At 40.7% G+C, this 21,540-nt stretch overlaps 1 protein-coding gene across 1 annotated transcript; it reads right to left on the bottom strand.

The window, feature by feature from the left end:
- Positions 1-529: 529 nt before the first annotated feature.
- On the bottom strand, positions 530-21,540 carry LOC141017238 (unconventional myosin-VIIa-like). Its single transcript, XM_073491889.1, has 49 exons — positions 21,529-21,540; positions 21,200-21,301; positions 20,929-21,081; positions 19,288-19,356; positions 19,079-19,194; positions 18,864-18,991; positions 18,578-18,720; positions 18,176-18,289; positions 17,920-18,073; positions 16,568-16,644; positions 16,363-16,482; positions 15,856-15,998; positions 15,558-15,768; positions 15,313-15,448; positions 15,067-15,233; positions 14,737-14,877; positions 13,273-13,431; positions 12,976-13,068; positions 12,653-12,747; positions 12,404-12,488; positions 12,161-12,262; positions 11,055-11,171; positions 10,724-10,942; positions 10,398-10,637; positions 10,154-10,309; positions 9,315-9,383; positions 9,104-9,228; positions 8,727-8,853; positions 7,912-8,031; positions 7,606-7,779; positions 7,241-7,468; positions 6,738-6,905; positions 6,489-6,606; positions 5,901-6,027; positions 5,634-5,800; positions 5,362-5,540; positions 4,740-4,846; positions 4,464-4,618; positions 4,014-4,167; positions 3,759-3,914; positions 3,307-3,412; positions 2,892-3,005; positions 2,541-2,634; positions 2,357-2,463; positions 2,074-2,259; positions 1,807-1,923; positions 1,621-1,704; positions 856-972; positions 530-731 (listed from the first exon to the last, which is right to left on the bottom strand). The coding sequence occupies exons 1-49, from the start codon at positions 21,538-21,540 to the stop codon at positions 642-644; spliced, it is 6,441 nt and encodes a 2,146-aa protein (XP_073347990.1). The 3' UTR covers positions 530-641.

The raw sequence follows: 21,540 nt of genomic DNA, 5'->3' as shown, positions 1-21,540 counted from the left end.
GCAAGTCCATTATACAACAAGAAGTATGTAAATGATCAGATTTAAAAAATCTCTAAATAAAAACATCATTAGAGAATAAAAGGAGAATGGTAAAGGCCACTGCCAGTTACATTTTTATGCTTTGTTTTTTTCATGCATTTACGTCTTGAAAACTGTGGCTTGAAAGTTTTATTTGTTTCATTTTACGAGCGATGAGGCTTTAAGAGTTCAGTAAAAACCATTAATGGTGAAACTCGAGGTAATTTGTTCAATCAGAAAATATGAAAACATCACGCGCATGCAAAAGCTAGGGTTTAATCCACCTTAGATAAATGACAAAATAATGAAGGAGCAGGAAAATGTTTGGTTCTGGTAAATCTCTTTTAACTTTCTTAAAATAAATTATTCAATATCGGACATATTAAAGTTTAATACCACGACATTTACATGACTCTCAATTCAAGTTCTACACACTCAACAGTTCTCAGAGGGGCACAAATTAGGGCATGCAATCAATACAATGAAAAAAATAAAAAAAGAGAAAAAAACACTCACATAAAGTGAATCTTTATTAGGGACAATTTGTCATACAAATAAATTAATGTAAAGATATTGATCACATAAATCACAGCATTTTACTATATTCTTTTCCACCTGAAGCCTCAGAAAAAGATGCTGTTCCTTGGTACAAAGTTCGTCAACTTCTCATACATGATGATGTACGAGCTAAGAAGATCTTCCATTGTTCTGGCCTGAAACAAAAGGAAATCGATTTCAAAATCACTACTGCCAAATGGGTTCTTTACAGAATAATGCGTATTGGCTTCTTCTGCAAGAAATGTTTAACCAGAATGAAATGAAAAGACGGCCTCTCACCTGTGAGGTTTCACAGATGAAGTCGTTCTTCATCATGGTGCCGACGGTCATCTGGAAGCGGTTGCCTTTGCTGAAGTAATCTGAGATTTGTTTGAACTTGTGCATCACCAGCAGCTCCTGAAAGGTTTACAGAGTCATTAAGCTGCATTAAGATGTACTGGTTTGAGTGAAATGAAATACTTTACTACCACACAACATGGCATGTTAAAGGAGACCTAATATGCTTTTTCATTTTCGTTTTTCCTTCAGGTTCTTGTACATGTAAGAGGCCTTGATAGTTAAAAAAAGCCCAAAGTCTGCACCAACAGGAGCTCCTCTTTCCTACAGTAAACAATGCTCCTGAAGTGCCTGAAATGCCTCGTTAGTAGTCCTGCCTTTAATTCTGTGACTTCACAATGTCACTCATTTTAACAATTTATTCCATATTCATGATAGAAGTGAAGCTAACTGGAGCTGAAAGCATGACAGAGTCGACTGGAAACACAGTGAGCACTAAGTCAGTGAGTCCTGGCTCAAGCATGTGTGAGCTGACCAATCAGAGCAGACTGGGTATTCGGGACGGGGGGACTTAAAGAGACAGGAGCTAAAACAGAGCGTTTCAGACAGAGGGGGAATCCAGGGCTGCTGCACTGGACAGTATGAGACAACAAATGCATTTTTTGAGCATTAAAGCATATAAACCTATTCTTGTAGTAAAATGATTAACCTGATATGAGCATAATATGTCTCCTTTAATATAAATCTAAGGCTTCTTAATGTGCCTACCTTTGTGTTTGGATCTATGAAGCTGACACCTTGCTTGCTGATGGCAATCAAAACTGTACTCGGGTAGCTAGATTCACACGTTTGCTGCAAAGTCAAGGGCAAATTAAATCATAATATGACAAAACAGTTTCCTCAAATTGAATTGTTGTCTGCCAATTTGGCTGTCACTTCATCCTGATGACTCACTTTGACTTCAAAGAAGGCACAGCCGAAGGTTGGCCAACTTGAAATGGCTTTCAGGAAGGCGATTTTTGCCTCCTGCACCGTGATGCCACTCTGCTTGTTGTAGGAGGAGATGATGTGCTGCAAGTAGAACACAGAGCAAAGAGAAAACCACTCAGTGGACATCCCTCACACTGAGAACAGTGATGTACTTCTCTCCTGGTGCCTCCCCCAAAGATCCTTAGATAAATAGACATGTCAATAATTTCTGCCCTGCCTCTGTACATTTACCTTCTTCCATTCTTCAGGGGACATGCTTTTTATCTGGTCCGCAGGAACCAGCTGCTTCAACATTCTAGGGATCATGACAAACTGCGTCCTGTCTGAATCGACCTCTACTCTGAAGAGCAGCCCGCCCAGGTTGATCATGTCCTCTCTGGTGCAGGTGTGGTACCCCCGCAGGTACTTTGGCATCTCCTGTTTGGAGGCACAACAGAGGTCATGTATCATGACAATTCTGTGTGTGAAAAAAGAGTAAAATCAAGCAGAATGAAGGGTGAGTTTGATTGAATACCTGTGGGAAGTGGAAGGTGAGGTCTGCGACCAGGTCTCTCCCTGGGGTCACGTTGAACCAGAGCTTCCTCCTTAATATCACCAGGTAGGGTATGTTGGTGTGGTCAACTGGGAAGCAAGATTTCAATTAAAAATATGGAGAAGCACTGGCATGTAAAACTCAAGGTATCAATGTGATGTATTACCTTCTTTCACTCTTTTTGCTTTCTTAGCAAAAACGGGGTCTGAAGTCTGCTTTAGACTGTCAAAGAAATATAGCTCCTCATCCAAGCTAGTAACCTAAGAATAAAGAATAACATCCATATGTTAAACAGTTAAACGTATTAAAATGTATGACCTCACTGTCTCTCTATTTGTGTTTACTGCAGCAGACTGAGTTGCAGTATCGATGCAAACCAAACCACAAAACATCCCCTTAAGCTCACATTGAAATCAATATATCTAACTGCATCTTCATTGTCGCTGTCACATTTAATTAATGGCAAAAACATATGAATCAACATACAACCATGGGCAGGAATATTCCCCAACCCCACCTTGTTTGGTGTTTTCAGGTACAGGCCATATCCGTCAGCTGAGATCAGTTTGAGCTCCGAGGCAACACTTTGGCACAGGTCTTTGTTTGTGGTCGTCGACATTACCTCGAAAATCTGAACAACAGCAAGGACAGTGAGTACAGGAACTCAAGGAGAAATCTGACTGCATGCTGTGATGGTATGCAGCCTATAGGAAAAGTTTCACATTTTTGAAGATATGCTTCTTCACTTTCTAGGTGAGAGTGAGAAGACTGATACCACTCTCACGTCTGTACTGTACAGAAAAAAATAAATCCAAAATTCGAAAGAAGTAACGGCAGTTAATATCAGCTGTCAAAGACTGAAAACACTGCTGAGAGTCTGCACTATAATGGAAACCTCATCTAAGACTTTCAAGGAGAGTGTTGTGTCGTACATGATCACTGTCATCTGGGAAGTGGATTTTATGGAAAATCTGGGCGCTGTTCTGTAGGATGGCGTCCACTTCTACCATATGGGGAGGACACTTCCTTGGATCCTTACTGAGGGTACAAAGCATTCAGATCAATTGATTGTACATACAAATACAGACGATAGACAGTTTATTCAAAATAAAGGATGCTACAATACCACAGCTCAGTCCTGTCAAGCAGAGATTTCTTTATATCTAATATAATGTACAATGTAAAGAGGGTTCACAAATTCAGAGGCAAATATTCAAAATCTATATTTAAGTTGGTCAAATTCAATAAGTTCTATTCGGACCAGTTTTTCAAGTTCCAAATAGACTTTTTTTGTTGTTGCTGCACTCTTAAACTAACCACCAGTAACTAACCAAGTAACCTGTAAACATCTTGTCACATGAAATCTATTATTTTGGTTTCTGACCTGCGCATCCCCAGCAGCCTCTGCAGGCAGGCATTACTCAGCTGATCTCTGGGCCGTGTCTCCATGAAGCGCTGTGCGTGTCCCATCAAACTGTGGCCGGCCGGGAACAAGCCTGTACACAGCCACATCAGCTGCCACCCACGATCCACACTCATCCTGAGAGTGAGGGGGGAAAAATGTACAGAGGATTGGATATGTTGGCTCTTGACTCAGTGCAAATCCTTTAAAATACAGAGGTTCACACTGAAGGAGCACCTGCTGTGGTTGCCGGTCATCTGTCTCATAATCTGGCAGTAGATCTCGTCCTGCAGGGCTTCGTGCTTGGTGGCTGGGCCAAAGATCTGGTCAGTCAGTTCTATCGGACTGCGAGCGTGTTTGATGGGGTAGTCGCCCATGTACTTCAAGATAGGTAGCAGCCAAGGTTAAAGACTCACACAGACAGTAATAGACTCTAGACTCAAATCTGTTTTACACACAGTCCCTTTAGGTGCGGATTTCCCTACATGCCAATAGTGAAACTGCAAAAAACGCCCTACATAAATAAAACAGCAAAATAAAGTCTGGAAGATCCATTGAACCAGGGTTAGAATCTAAAGAAAAAAGGATCCCAACATTGTTTTTCTTTAACAGCTGTTACTGAAACACAGATGTGAGTGGAGCGGCATCTAAAATCGCCCTCATCTGCAAAATTAGTTTTGAGGATATCAGTGAAGGCATTGCAGGCCAGGCTGCTGAGTTCAGAGTTGTTGACCAGGCACCTCATCAGTGGCTGCTTGAGGGGTTCTCTCGAATGAATCCACAGCTTCTCTTTGCCGAACCCTCTGGATACACCAGTTCGCCCGCCATCTTTACCTGCAGGCCTGTGACAGGGAGAAAAAGGCACATTATGAAAACATTTCTGATTCATTCTTGAGTGTTTGAGATGTAAACTAAACATTTCATAGGTGCCATATTATAAAGCGACTCATAGGATATTATTACCTGAAGTTTTCAAGTGCAAACTCTTTCAAAGAGAGAGGAGCCAAGGTTTCCTCTCTCTGTGTGGTGTTTTGTGTTGATGAAATTTTTTTCTTTTGACTGAGCAGTTCCTGATGGGTCACAAACAGTTCATTAGTTACACCACAAGGGGGGCTCATGTGAACCATCAGACTCATGGATCCACTGCTGCATCTGCAGACCTGAGAACTCACAATGCAATGCATCCCTTTGTAAACTAGGGTCAAGTCAATTACTGTGGATTGAGATTTTTTGTAAATAATCATCAGTAATGTGGATATAATGACTAAGTGGATACAGTCAAGTATTAAAACAAGAAGAACAGTCTGGTGAGGTCAGAAAATTATATCACTTATATCACCAGGAAAAGACAACATATCACATATAACGACATATAAAGTCTAGAGCCATAGTCTAGAACGATATAATATTGATAAGTTACCCAACCTTAATTTACAGTACAGAAACCTTCTTTACATTCAGTCTCTTCGAATGTCCTATTTGTATAGCATTTATAGTTTAATTCTGTTCAGCTACATTCATTTTCTATACAACACACAATATGTCATATGTGACCCGTAAAAGTACGACACATAAAGGTAACTACCAGAATGTCATCAGCGGGCCTGCTGAGAGTTGGCAGAATGTTCACTGTGTCCTTATAGACTGCACCCCTGTTACTGGTCCTCTCATTGGTCGCTCTGACCCAGTTCTTATCAGTGGAGTCTCCATCTCTCTCTATCAGCAGCAGGTCCCATCGTTTAAAAACCAGGAACATGGGGTCCTCTGTAGAAGGCGCGAGGAAGCAAGAGTGCATAAACATCATAAGTTTACGTAAGTGTGTCTGAGACTACTGACCCTTACTGTGTGGAATCTTACCTGGTTTGCTGGCATCCTGCTTAGCCATTGCGTACTCCGAGTGCTGTCTGAGCCCTTCCAGGTGTTCATCTATAAGTGCTGCCATGCTTGCAGCTTCCTCAGATGTCAGGCCAAACTCTCCTCTGACTGTGTCCAGAGTCACTGATTGAGAACCTAAATAGCTTTCACTATAAAGGTTATAAACACAAAATAACAAAACTCAATTACAATGTTGAGCAAAGGAGTAAATGATACAAAACTGTTTACGAATCTGAAAGTTCTCCATGCCTCATCACTTGCACCTCCTTTATCTCGATGTAAGGAAGCTCAAGGAGTTTCTTGTCTCTTCCATCCATGAAGAGGACTCCGCTCCAGTTGACAGCCACAAAAAACCTGTTTTTGGACAAAGGAGGTCCTGTAGACAGATATGGTCATGTTTAATACAGGGTTGTAAGTGGTCTGTCATTTCTTAAATTGCCACTGGTAATCAATTATTAAGTGGGGATGCTCAGCAAAATGGGGGAAAAGCAGCTGCAGCAGCTTAGACCCAGCCAGCTCTGGAGGAGAGAGTCGGGTGCAGAACCACACTTCCTGTAGGAATAAACTCCCTGAGTCACATCAGAACAACCACCACTGCTGATAAAAATCTATCTACGTGACTCTGGAACAAATGTTCTCACACAAGGAAATCTTTTCCTTTTCGCCAACTTCCTGCCTTACTCTTTGACTCTATCACTTAACTCATAGTGACAGGCGACCAAGTAAAACACAGCGTTAGCTTGAGTAAACCTGAGTAAACCTCTAGCCGTTTTTAGACAAATCTGACATATTATATCTTCAAATACTGCATGTAAAAGAAGTGGTATGTTGACAGACCTGATGTCATTGTTACATCATAAAACTTGGAGAAGTAAAGGGGCCATTTCTGTCGGGCGTTGTCCACCAGTTCTCCTTTTACGCTCTCTTTTCTCTGGTTCCCGTTGGCATAAGGACCCTGTATGATCAGGATAGAAGAATTATCCTGAGGTGCTCATGTCACATAGAAATAAGACCATTTACAACACTGCACATGGCACACACAAAATACACAGAGTAGCTCCTTTTGTTTGACTGAATGCACTTTACCTGTAAGACTGCTGCACTGATGAGTTGGATCCACTTTGACATAGATTTGTTCTCAATAAGGTGGGTGGCGATGCACTCCTCAACCACCTTCTGGACGTTGTCTTTGCTGAATGCAGAGCCAAACTGGATGTAATAGTGCTGTGCTGCCATGTGGACATATTCATCCTCCTGAGAGATGCAAAACAATTGTTATTGGACACAATTTTCACTCATAGGTTTATTGTTTTTTATTGTTGAGTTTGGATTAGACATCATTGTTGTTGTTTAATAAGTTTTATGTTACCACTGAGACCAGGGTGAATGTAACAAATAACAAAAGTTACAACGAGACTCTGACCTTTTTTACTTTGTTTTGATCAAAGCAAAAGTACATATTCTATATTTGCTTTTTTGGCCACTCTCTTTTGTCACAAGGGGCCACCTGAATCAATAAAAAATTAAAGTTCTTATATTTGAAGTACTGCTATTTTCAGTTGGTTGACAACAGGACTCCTGAGCCTCACCTTCTCACTGGTGTACTCTCCCGACTTGATTCCCTTGATGACCTGTCTGTAGATTAGATCGGTGCTGATCGGGTCTTTTGAGCAGTCATGCCAGGGTCTGAACAGTTCCTTGCGGATGGAGAGCTTCCAGGGGGTGTCCTTCTCCCTCTTGCCCTGCCTCACCATCTCCTGCTGGCACTGAGACACTGCATCCAACACATGGTTTCCACAGCTGCCCAGAGACCACATCTGGAAATAAAGAACAACATGGTTCCCTACAATCTTTTGTACTGGGATTTAGCACACATTAAACATCATGAAGAAACTGGATTCACTGTATGGGATGGCCAAAGTGATAAAACAAGAGACAAGGAAGTAAAGCTCACCTTCTCATAGAGGCTGATGTACAGGGAGAATCCATATGTGTCTCGAAGATCAATCTTGTCAGCCAAAGCTTGACAGACTTCAGCAGAAGTGGAGGCTGACTCTAGATTCAGACTGACAATGCGGTCGTCCATCAGAGTCACAGACACATCTATGGGCTCCTTGGACTTTGCAGCCTAGCAGTAGGGAAAAGGAAGGTGACACTGGATTCAAATCAAGAAAACGACCCAATTGTTTCGAATTTCAGAGCCGATTGATGTGAGCCGTGCCGCTCAACAAAAAAATGAAATGTGATTCAGTGATTCTACCTGCAGCTCCTCCCAACAGGGCAGCTCTTTCCTTTCACCATTGGCGTTTATACGTTGCAGGCGCTTAGTGCAATATTCTCCATAACCACTCGGCCCTTTGCGGACAAAATTCTCCAAATACTGTGGAACAGAGTAGAGCAGAACAAGGGAAATCAAATATATTGCAGAATAAGGAACTTGAGCACTATTTTCTCCTGTAAGACTGATAACAATTTTAAATATAATGAATAACATTAGTGCTGATTACAAGACATTACATAAGGAACTTTCTGACAGTCTAGTGAAACATGAAAAAAATAGATTAATTAGATTAAAAAGCTTTCATGCAAAATACAAGATTCCCTCTGTATTGACAGAATTTCACCCTATTATCAATTAATATACACGATCAAAAAGATGGGAAAATACCTACAACTATAACGAAGTGAACTCTTGGACCAGACCCTGAACATTTGACTGCATCATTAAACCCACAGCAGATAATAAGACAGTGAGTAAAGGCTTCATTTTTTTCCCATTTTTTTTTTAACGTAATCGTATTTTGTTCGTAATTTGACTCTTTATCTGCATTTTACAATGTTTATCCAGTGTTTTTGATCTTATCTACTTTTACTACTTTGATCATATCAGCACAGCGGGTGGGCGTGAACTACCAGGAGAAATAATTATCATCCTTTCACAATTATTCGTGATAAAAGCAGAAGCGATCCTTGAGAGGAGGGATACGCTTTAAAGAAAGAGGCCAATTTCTTTGAAATTACACCAAACAGACTGATGTGAATTACAAGGTGTATTAGTGAATGCTGCAGACTGACCTTCATGAAGAGGTCTGTTGGGGGGAACATCCCGAGACACATGGAAAGAAGGGTCCAGCCTAGCATACGGCTCTTCCTGTCGTTATTTCTTACCAGCTGCTTACAGATCTGGCAGTAAATCTCATCCCTGCACAGGTAGAGAAACATGAAAAAAAGGCAAAAAACAGTGACAACCAATTCAAACGAGACAAATAAGAAGTGAACAATGGATGTGACAAGATTCAAAAGGAACTTAATGAATGGAAAAACTAAACGGATAAACTCTGGAATAATATAATTTGAATATTACAAAGCTGCACAATGTATCTCCATTGTATACAGACATTATATCTGTGTATGTGTTTCCCCTATCATGTAAACAGCTACCACATTTCTACCTTATGTCCGGTCTTGATAGTGCATATCCGATGATAATGTTAAGTTTTTCCTGGGATGTAAGTGGCCGCTGCAGCCTAGGACCCTCTCCGATCAAAACGTCCTCGTCCTCTGTCAAGTCCTCCGGCTGGTGAAGATGACAAGAACAATAAGCATCCGACACACACCATGAATCAGCACAGAAATAAGGACTAAGGAATGATGAGTGCTGACCTCCTCGAGGATAACAGAAGATTTTCTGCCTCCACCTCCAAGCTTTTTCTTGTTCTTCCTCAGTATTTTCTATTTCAGAAAAGAAGTGATAATTAGAGGTCAGACGAACGACTGATTTGACGATGAAGCTGATCTTCTATGTTACACCGTAGCAGAAAATACAGCTGGGTCGATACATTTGTTTGCGACTAAAGCACCGGTTGCACTTGGTAAGCAGCTATTATCAAGTGATTATAATGCGACTTTGAAAGGTTTCTACCAAAGTATGCAGGAACATGTTTCATTATTATCATTTTATGTGAAGAGGTGGGAGTGTCCCATGGTTCAGGTGTTTTTCCAGAGGCTTTTCCGCTTTGTTTCAGTTGAAATTATGTACTTTTTATAGTGAAACTCAGAGCAACACTATGTAACTTTTAAAGTTATTCTGAAAAAAAAGTAGTTCATTGTTGAGTCTCATTCCCAGACAGTCAAACCAACTCATCGGGTTAACGGTTTCGGGTACTTTGGGTATTTGATGATCTGGGCACGAGACTGGCGTACCCCGCCACTCGGGCTAATGTTGGCCCGGATCGACTCCAGCCCTCCGCAACGCTGCAAAGGGTAAGTGGGTTTATAGATGATGGATGGATGAAGAAAAACACTCAACAATCAACTAGTTTTCTGCAGAAAGTTACATATTGTTGCTTCAAAGACAACGCACTGCTACAAAAGAATAACCTTCTGCAGTTTCAATACAATTATTTTTGCTTTGGTATCAGTCTTTAAAACCCATATTATCTACATGTTCAACCCGGTCCTGTTATTGTTACTCTTGACATGTAATCATGACACTTTGTTACCTGGTCCAGTCCAACCAGGTTGCTCAGCCTCCTGCCTCGTCTATCAGGGAATTTGTGAGAGATGGTGCTGGACGCTAGAGATGTCGCGTCCGCTGATTTTGGTTCTGGCAGGTCCTCCATGTAGCGCAGTATGATCCAGTTTACAGACACACATGCCTGAAGAAAAATGAGAGGAGAAAACTGGGAGTGAGATTTAGGGAAAAGATGACAATCTCTTAGAGGTCTTTCTTCTATGTCCTCTCACCACTGCATCGCCCTCGTCATCGTGGGGCAGGAGAGACCGCTGGAGTCTCTTGGAGATGTGCGTGTGTGTAGCGCTGTTCTGGAAGTGAAGGATGCTGAACTTGTAGAATGAGAACTCATCAGTTTCGTCATCAAACTCGTCGTCGTCCTCCTCCTCTGATTGGCAAGGGGTTGTTGAGATCGAGACTGGAGGGATGATTTCCTCCACCGGCTCTGGTGTGATGCTCCTCTTCAACATAGACTTTATAGCAGAAGTTCAGTCAGTATATTAATTATGACATGCATTTGTTAATGTTCACATATTACACAACAAAAATATGCGCTCACCTCAGATTCATCTGAATCTGATGATTCGTGTTCTTCTTGCATTGAAGGTGTGGGCGAGGGATCACGTCTGCTCTCTCCTGAATCCTGTTCAATGATTGGCTCAGGCTCCTCATTGGGCTCATCGGGCTCATCGGACTCATCGGACTCATCAGGCTCATCGGGCTCATCAGGCTGGGCGATTAGACTCAGTTTCCGCTGAAGATCCAAGGCAAGTTGCCGCTGTTGGGTGGGGAGACACAGAGAGAGGAGGTGAAGAGGTTTCCATATTCAGAATGAAACATGAATCCTATTTGTTGACATCTATGAATGTATTGCCAGTTTCAGCTCTTACATCTGTCCTCATCTTTTTAACTATTCTTCTGTCCAGCAGTCCTCTGTAGTGAGCCTGCAGCAGTATGGCCGCCCCTCTCTTCTGCTTCCAGTCCTTCCTCACATGGTAGCCTCGTACCTGCATTTAAAAGTACCCAAAAGTCATACTTGAGTTAAAATAAAGATATCGTGTTAAAATATTCTTTGGTGAAAGTGTAAGTCACCTGTATGAATAATACTTCAGTGAAAGTCTAAAAGTATCTGATATTAAATGTACATAAGTATCAAAAGTAATTTTCAGGCAATAAATGTAATTTAGTACGGGTAAAAATAAATACATTTATTGACATGTATCTATATACTGTATACTATGGGTCGGATCAGATTTTTCTTAATATCCGACATTAAGTGTGTGTTTTTTTATTTGATTGCCAATAAGATAAATTCATTTACTTTGACTCTGAAGCACCATGAGATCAGCAAAGTAACTGGTATTTTGAGTATTTCCCTCCAAAATATAGTGCTGTAAAAGTATTAAGTATCAGAAAATGGAAATACTCAAGTAAAGTGCAAATGCCTCGAAAGTGTACTTAAGTGCAGTTCTCGAGTTAAAATACCTCCATCATTAAATTCCATCATTGTAAATAATATTAATGTAATTATTATTGTTAGGAATACTCTTCAGTTAATTCATGTTTTGGTTTCTCGTGTGTAATATAAGAACAGGTGTGTAATCCAAAATACATTTAACTAAAATAGTTTGTTTTCTTTTCTAAGAAAATTGTATTGAATTAAAAGTGCATTTGAAACACATCAACAAATATGGATACATAAAAATCCCAAAATATTACTGTATATAAATGTTAAAGGTGCATCGTGTAACTTGTCTAGTAACACTTTTGGTTATATAGTCCTAAATGTTACAGTACATTTAGTACATTTAAAATGTTATCTCTGGCAGACTGCTTTTCCATATATCAAGAGTTCTGTTTCTTTTTTGGTTATAGGCCTGTAAAAAAGTGCACCTTTAAATTTTACTACAATATTCAAAATGCACTGTAATATATTTACATCAAAATGAATAAAGCTTCACTATAAGCTAATTAACAGTGTATCTACAGTACATGCCTGGCTCTGTATGGTGAGTGCTGCTGCCTGCTGTTTTCGGTACTGTAACTGGAGCTTCCGACTACGGATCTTGGAGACCAGCCGCCGATAGCCGTGCTGGAGCTGGTTGGAGCGAGAGTGGAAACAAAGGACAAGGTCAGTGGACTTGAGATAAGTTTCCTTTGTGTAGCTTGTGTCCAGGAAAGAGCATTATGTTAGCTTCATGCTCTGAGTTCTATAGATTAAAGTTATTAAGCATCCAACCTTTCTTAGGTCTCTCTGCGCCACGTAAGTCCTCCAGTTCTTCTGCAACACCACAGCTGCCTTGCGCTTCTTCAGAAAAGACTTTCTACAAAAAGAAGAAAAGTAAAGCAAAGAAACATATTTCTCGATCAAACGCTATCCAACACTGTCTCCTTTGAGATACTGTAAAAAAAATAAAATGTATCCATGACCTTAATCAATTTTGAGTTCATACTCTCTTTGTGATTTTACTCCTCTTAGAGACTGTACCTGTCTTTCTGTGCCAACATGACCCCCTGGATCACTCGTGCCACCCTGTTAAGCTCTTCCTCCCTCAGTCGTTCCAGGACAGCGTCATGGACATCCTGAAATAAAGATTAAGTCACCAAAAATCATATAAACAGCAGCTAAATCGTAGTCAGCTGCACCATCCAGTAATAACTAAACAACAATAGCTTCTATAGGGTCGCATGATTCATAATACTGATACTATTTCACTTGTCCCATGTTTGCTGGTAATCTGCAGTGACGTTCTGTCAAAACAAGAGACAAAAGCTGCAGGGAAACATGTTTGAATTATACGTTTTCTTCACCCTCAAGAAAATCTTGTTTCTGCCTATTTTCCACTCGTCCTCTTCTTGAATCACTGTCTTGCAGATGGCTTCACAGCAGGCAGAGGCTGCGTTCTGGAGAGACAATAAAGGATTGATTTAACAGTGAAGAGATGCTAATGACAGCACAAAGTCCTCCAGGGGAAAGACAATAAAGAAGTAAACCATCTTTGAAGCATCATACTGACATTTACATCATTAGCCTGAGCGATATTTAGCAAAAACAATTTAGATTTCAAAAGTATGACAATAATCTCAAGAAACAGCAGAAAGACTAACAATTTTGGGGTTGCAGTCGGTCGTCTTCAGGAGCACCCTGTAACGCCTCAGGAATTCCACAAATGTGTGGCGAATTGGGTATCCCAGCCTCCGGATGCGGATGGTGTCCATCATGCCAGAGTATCTCAGCTGACGCATGCAAAGCTCTCTGTCAAACACCTAAAGGAGAGCAGGTGAAAATGGTTGTCAATATTCTGGCTATGAGTACAATTTTGTCTTCTTCCTTAACAGCTATAGCACAGTTACTTCTTTAAGTGTACTCTTTTGTTAGGATTATTACTATTGTTATGTTATTTTCGGGTAAGAGAACATAATAATTGGTTGAAATAGAAAATAATAAGTATATCAAATGACAACGACCATGCTAATGTGCTGATATTAAACAGGTAGGCTAAAATGTTTACCATGTCTACCATCTTAGTTTAGCATGTTAGCATGATAATATACAAACACAAAGTAGAGTTATGACAGATGGAAATGTGTTGTAGGTATTGAGTCATAAAGCAAAGTGGAAATCTAGACCAGATTCAGATGAAAAGTTCAGGGATCATCAAAATTATTATGGTTCATCATCTGGGGAACATGAATGTCTTCACCAAATTTCATGGAATTCTATTCAAAATGTGTCAAAATGTTTTATTCAGATATACAAATCTCAATCTAGTGGTGGGGCTGAAGATAAACTCCAAAGTGATTCTGATTTATAGTCAGGAGACCATGAATGTCAGTAGAAAATGTTGTGCCAATCCAAGCAATTGTTGAAATATCTCACAGAATAAGTACAAACTTTGATCTGCTTTTGATCTGAGAAAACTCAGGGAACCATTAGTGTAGTGGTCACAGTAGGATTCACCACACCGGCCATCTCATGTAATAAATCACACATCTAGTTATTTAATTCACACACACTCAACATGATAGAAACACTTTGCATTGAATCTGACCCTTTAGATTGAACTTTTGTAATAGAATCTGATGGAAAATGTACATGTAATTAAAAATAGCAAAATATTATCTAGAAGGGAGACAAATTGCACCAAATAAAAAGGGGCGAGAAAAGTTTCCCAGTGTTTGTTTGTCGGCTATATTTTCCAGGAAATTAGTTTAATTTGCTTTATGACACAAAACAGGAAGAGATTGTTGTTTATCCGGTAGGAACTGAGCGGAAAATTAATTTCATCCTCTTCGGAGGGGAAAGAAACAAACGCAGACCGTGGACCTACACTCACAGCAACATATTCATTATTTCAGGTAACAACAGGATTTAGGGGAAAGGTCACAGCTTGAGTAAACACTTGCACAAGCACGACTTTCACCATTGCACAAGGTAGTTTATCTTCTCCTCGCCCTTTATGACACATAATCCTCAATGATACAGCAGTGTTTAAAAAGGCTACACAGAGCAATCATAGTGTGTATCACTGTATCCGTCTATAGTGCAGCAGTTGCCCTTGTGTCACTCACCTTAGACTGCTTGTCATTGTTGGGCTTAAAGCATCGGATGAAGAAAGGATGGCAGGCGGACAGAGTCTTCATGAGGGAGTCCAGAGACTGACGGAACTGACCGCTCAGTGTTGGCACTTGTTTGCGGCCGTCACCCTGAGCCTGCACAGATGATAGAGTGTCACACCAGTGTATAGAAAATGCAAACAAATATCCAACAAAATAAGTGTTCTTATCTAGAATTGCATCTTAAACTATTAGAAATATTTGAAACAAGCAGTATGATCTCCATATCTACATCATATTCTACATAAGAGATATATAAAGCAATATAAAACTGAACGTTCGTACCCGCAGAGAGCTCTTAGGTGTCATGATGACCTTCTTGTTGTTACTTATCTTCAACCCATTGGTTGAAAGCTCATTTTCAAATATCTGATGGAGCAGCTTATTTTTGGACATTTCAACCATCTTGATTATGTCAGAACTGATGCCATCTCTGTTCTTCTCCAGGAACCCTGAGCAGAAAAGAAAACAACATTACTTAGCACCTCACAGCAGGCGTTTCCTTTTTAGTTGGACTTTGCGCTTTAGTACCTTTGGAGTCATAGTAAACCACGCCTGCGAAGTGGTGAATCCCAAAGTATGTGTCATATTCACTTTTGGAGGCAACAAAGATCTTGTTCTTCTTGTGTTGCTTATTCATCTTGTTCAGCATGGTGGCGTCTGAGCCCTGAGACACACCAAACAAGCACACATATGTAACTGAACTGGCAGATTTTACAGTGAAATCTACATTTGTTTGTGAATTGATGAGAAAGTAATAAGGTACAGTACGGCACCTTTGGAAAATGGCTCTCTTCATCAATCAGAGCCAGCAGGTTACAGGGTTTCCCAGCCAGGAGGTCCAGGATGTTCTGATTGTCGCTGAACTTGATGTTATTCCACACAATGTCCTCCTTCAGGTACTCCTTCTGCTCCAGCTTGAAGATGTGGCCCACGAAGAACTGCTGCAGCTTCTCGTTCGCGAAATTAATGCACAGCTGCTCAAAGCTGCAAAACAACAAGGTGACGTTTGTTCAGTTTTAAGAAACGGTACGGTTCTGACAGGCTGAAGGATGTGTGAAGACATGTCCTGACCTGTTGGTGTGGAAGTTCTCAAAGCCAAAGATATCAAGCAGGCCGATGGACAAGAAGGAGGATTTGGAGTTTTTGGTCAACCGCTGATAGATGACACTGTTGATTTTCCCAACGATCCATATGAACAGCTTATTGTAGATTGCCTGTGAAATCAGACACAAGTTTAATTTGATCTTCTGAGCATGAGTCAGCTCAAGTAAAATGAGGAATATCAAGCACTGAAGTGTATTTTTGACTGGATGGTTGATTGTTCAAATCCCCGAATCCACCCTCTCTCCACAACTGCCTTATTTGGAAACCTGGATTTCACCCTCCTTATTTAAATGTGGCTGAAGTGTCAGTACTCAAATGTTCTCTCTGTTATCAAAGGTTAAAAATCACTCAATGCTGTTGAACGCTTATAAAACACGATACGCAACATTGATAGGCTAAAGTTCCTTTTATCCTGGGGCCGTGTCCAATAAGGAAATACATTCTGATTTACCGTCACTAAGTCAGCTTCATTACCTTGACAAAGGCGTCTCTGCAGTCAGAGGCCTGTTCGGTGCTGAGGGGTTTGGTCACACTCTCTCTGTTGGTCCTGAAGGAACGATGGGTCAAACTGGTCGCCAGTGAAGACTTGTTGACCTGCAGGAAACAGACTCCATCATTTAATGCTGAAGAATGGTGATGTGTAAATCACGTTTTCAGTCCACGTTCACAACTTGCTCACCTCCAGCAGTGACGCTGCCATGTTGTGGTGCACTGACTTGCTGACATCACTGGTTTCCAAGTTATTTTGTGTGTTGGCTGGTGGAAAGAACAACACCAAAAAGAGTAGTTTATTATGCTTTACTTCCTGTAGTACTTCCATTTTAGGCTACACTATACACCCACTACACTATATAATAGAGGGAATAATTGGATTTTTTTAATCCACCACATTTATTTAACAGCTGTAACCATTTTTCACGTTGTGTTGTTTTATGAAAAGCCTATGATGAACTGTATACAAGTTAAAATTAGCTTTAGCCTTTACCAGCTGCAACAGAAACAGCTGTTTACACATTCATGCACACAACTAATGAGATGTAGATACCACAGGGGCGGGCGATATGGCCTTAAATTAATATCGCAGTATTTGTAGGCTATATCCCATTATCTCAATATCTCCGTAAAAGATCAAATACCTCAATATTGATATTGCAACAATAGATGGAGATGACTATTGGTACTTTCACTAAATATCAACACAATGAGATTTTTGATAAATAATCATCAGTAATGTGGATGTAATGACGAGGTGGGTGAAGGTAAGTATTAGAACAAGTAGAACAGTACGTTGGTAAGTTCAGAAAATGACAACACAATACAATGATATAACAATATATAGTCTCATATCACAATAAAGATATAATACTGATATATAGCCATTATAAAACAGTATCCACTTGTTTACACAGTGAATACTTGTACTTTTGATGCTCATTTTTAGGTTCATATTTTTATTTTAGGTGTCTACTAGAACATATTGACATGCTTTAATGTTTGAAAAAAACAAATGATTTTCCTCATACTGTCCGTTGCTGCAGCACCTCTATTCACCCTCTGTCTGAATGCTCCATTTCTGCTCCTGTCTCTTTAAGACCCCTCTCCCTAAAAGTCCAATCTGTTCTGATTGGTCAGCTCCCACAGGCCTGAACGGGCACCGCTCACTGTGTTTCTGCATCAGCTCTGCTGGTGTTTTTGCCATGCTGGGGACACTGCTGAGGGTGTTGACTGTGTAATTATGACATCACAACCCTACTGAAGTCCTGACAGCTCAGTTTCTGAATACAGGCTGTCTACATTCCTCTGAGAATTGAGCATTTTGATACTCACTTTGGAAAATCTCACTTTCTACAATATGGAATAATGGAGTATTCTTACATTCTGGTGTTACTACTTTGCTACGTTTAATTACATTTTGCATTGGGTACTAACTATTAACCCTGTGTTTTGAATCACGCAGCATATTGTACAGTAAAGATAGGATTACAGTATAGTTGTGTTATCATGTAGACAGTCTTAAGCTGTGACACTCACCCTCGAAGCAGATGTTTCCCAGGTGTAATATGGCTGCCAGCAGCTTGAGGATTTCCTGACACTGGTTTTCTGAGAAGGTCAGGATTTTCATAGCAGAGAGAACTCGCTTGTAGTCTTTAGCGTCATCCCTGCCATCACACACGATACAACTGCCCTGCAACACATGAGGGGAAGTTTTATATTATTTACTGCAGGAGGATGATTTGTGATTTGCTTTGGTTGAGGCGACTTGTTAAGCCGATAGCTATTGTTCTACCTTGGAAAGGAATGTGTATTCCTTAGCATCTCCGAGGCTCAAAGTCCTCTTCTCCTCTGCTGTGATTCCTGCCAGCATGCAGTAAAACATGTGGTAGTTTCGTTCCTCCAAGGCCTGAGGTTGTGGAGCAAAAAATAACTACATTGTGAAAAAAGGTCAACTAAAGGTGTTTGAAATGCGTCAGTTATATGTAAAGTAGTTGTAAATGGACACGCATAAAAATGAGCTCATAACATTTCACATTCTGCTTCCTCTACAGGTGATTGAGTGCCAGATGACAATGATAACACCGTGTTTATTCAACCAGCCCAGTGACAGATAATGCCTTTTATGGGTTTACAGAAAACATTTCCCTCTGGAGAGATAAGTTGAACTGAGTTTGATTGGACGGAGCGACCTCACCTGATGGCAGACACGAGACTTCTCCAGAAGATACTGCTCCACCCGAGCACCTTCGATTACTCCGTCCTTATTGAAGAAGATCTCCAAATATTTCCCGAAGCGACTGGAGTTGTCGTTGCGGATGGTTTTAGCGTTTCCAAACGCTGAGTGGGACAGAACAGGGACGTTTGAGAGTCAGAAAACAATCAGTGTCAAGTGTTCAACCACTTATTTTGTGTATGTGTGTGTCTCCAAAGGCAGCTGTTGCTTGTCTGTTGAGTATGACTGCATGTCTTGGCAGCTGTACCTTCCAGTATTGGGTTAGACTCCAGGATCTGCTGTTCAATTTGCTGTTTAGAGAGCCCTCCACTGACTGCTGCGAAGTACTGAAGGATCAGCTTGGTGCTTTCTGTCTTCCCTGCTCCTGATTCCCCACTGAGAAAAAAGACAAGTCAGAAAAGTCAAACCTGACATCAATTATTCTACTCAGACTGACTTTGTGAGTGAGCTTTTCATTCTGACCTGATGATGCAGCACTGGTTTTTGAGATGGCGCATCATGTTAGTGTAGCAGGACTCAGCGATGGCAAAGATGTGCGGAGGGCGTTCACCCAGCTTTTGACTCTGGTACAACTTCACCTGAAGGACACACACGTATAAAGCACATCACTACAACCTCTGGAAAAAAGATTACATGATAAATGATCTGCAACCACAGCACCACGGACTCACCTGGTCACCTGAATACATTGGATAATCCTGGTACGGGTTCACTGCCACCAGCACAGAGCCTATGTAGGTCTACAATCAGAGAAAATGGCTGTATGAGACATTCAGGACTGTCAGGTTGAAATAAAATCAGACCAACCCTGTTGGTACTTAGCCATGCAGTTAATTATGTTTTATACAGTATAACCAGGAGTTGAGATGCTCACGTCTGACATTTTTCTGCCGCCCAATACAGTGGATTGGCATTTTGTTCCCTCAAAGTATTGAAAAATGTCAAATTTGATAGATTTAAAGGTGCCATATGTAAGAAATAATATTTTTAAAATAACATTTTGACATTATGCCATAAACAGAAAACAGTTAGCAGCAGTTAGCAGTGACATGCTGCCCCTATTTGTTGGGAGTACGATAGATAGACAATTCTTACATATTGCACCTTTAACGGCAACATGAAACACCACAAAATGTCCGAGGAGCTCAGGATGCTCCACAGAACTGCTTTAAATGGGTGGTACACGATACAGAACACCGTGTGGCGTTATTTTTTATAATAAGAAAAGCTCACCTTAATTTGTATGGATTGCCTTTTTTTAACCTAGGCAATGTTTTAAAAGGAAGCGTTCCTCCAAAAATCCAAAATACAGACTATTTCCTCTCACCCGAAGGGGTAATTATTCATCTAGATTGTTAATCAATAATGGAGCTAGATGGCATGACACAGTTATTCAAGATAATCCACAGACCTTGGTATGAGCAGTTTCATGTGGGAACTATTTTCTTTCTACTGAGCTACACCTGCCAAATGTATCAGTGTGCGGAGGGAAGGGATAACGAACATCTATTAGCGGATGACAGGCTTGTCCTTGTAACAGATGCAAACATGAATCTCTTGCTTACAGTTGAACAGAGGAGGAAGCGATTACTGTCCACATCTGTTACAAGGACAAGCCTTTTGTCCATTAACAGATGGACAGATGGAGGTAAATAAATGTGACCTGATCAAGTTCTGATTACAGAAAACAAAGGAGGAAGTCCTCCAGAAAGAAATGTTACTACGTAGTGCTTCAAATGTCACTTTTTGATATTTTGACCGCAAATAAAAGTCCATCCACCTCTGTCGGACTTCAGAAATCAATAAGGCTGATTACTCACAACCTTATGCAAAGAAAACATATCTGTAAGGGCAAGCTGAGAAATCATGAGATTTACCTTAAATATAACAAAAAGCACAAAATCATTTCACTTGTTTTCACTGCAAAAATGAGGGTTTTTTTTAGAGACTGTACTTCAATCTACTGACATTACTTCTACAAGTTTCTGTTATCAGGCCTTAAGATAGCAGGTATCGGTTTCTATTTCACCACAAAGCCCTTAATTGCAACTTTCCATCATTTACAGGATCACTTGTTAAACTGGTCCGATAGTCATGAATTGACCGGGTGGAAACTTACTCAGCACAACTGTACCTACAGATCCATTCAGACCAGTGACAACAATCTGCTCCGCTCTTAAATGTTAGTGCTTTAACTGTTTTCTCCTGAATACTCGTACTCAATTCTCAATGATTCCTCAACACTGCCACTTTTTAATCCAACACCAGGTTGTTCTCTTTCAAAGTCAGGCTACAGTTTGTGGGTCACATACGTAGATGATGCCTTGTCGGTGTCGGAGCAGCAGGTTCCTGAGGATGCCGGCCTCGGTCATGTCTCCCAGTTTGATCATGTCGTCCACACCCTCCACCGATGTCGGGTGCATGATCTTGACGGAGGCCTCCAGCTCCGGGGACAGACTCTGCTCCTGGAGGAGGACGGAGAAAGAGGTGAAACTACAGTTTGAAGACTGAAAATGTTTTTATGCTGCTCAACGTCAGCATCTTTATTTTTGCTCTGTATGTAAGCCAGCGTTGGATGTTTACCTTTCCCTCATCGCTCACCAGTAACCTCCGGCCAGATGGTGTTTCTTTGACCCTCGCTCCGATGGGTACCCCAATGTCAGAGTCCACCCAAACCCACTCCCCCTGAGGACAGTAAATATGTTAATGAAGCCACTGACATTGTTTAGCGTTTTATAATGCCCTTCAGAACACAGAATTTATGACGGGGCGATCAGTTTACAGTATTTCCTTGAATAAATGACTGCCGGGAATTGTGACGCTCTGTCCAAAGACAACTGAATGAATTAATGCTTTTTGGGAAGCAGTATTCTGATCAATAAAATTCACACAGTCAGTATGGAAAGACTTACCTTTCTCAGCAT

Source organism: Pagrus major, chromosome 21 (genome assembly GCF_040436345.1).
Source record: "Pagrus major chromosome 21, Pma_NU_1.0".
NCBI lineage: Eukaryota > Metazoa > Chordata > Actinopteri > Spariformes > Sparidae > Pagrus > Pagrus major.
Note: the sequence above shows the minus strand (reverse complement) of the source record. Positions and strands in the feature narration are given on the sequence as shown.

Excerpts from the sequence above, each read along its gene's own strand:
- LOC141017238 (XM_073491889.1), bottom strand. Across the intron at positions 6,607-6,737 it reads TCAGTGCAGCAGTCTTACAG|GGTCCTTATGCCAACGGGAA; the intron begins GTAAAGTGCATT and ends CTGATCATACAG. Across the intron at positions 5,801-5,900 it reads AAGGAGGTGCAAGTGATGAG|TGAAAGCTATTTAGGTTCTC; the intron begins GCATGGAGAACT and ends TAACCTTTATAG.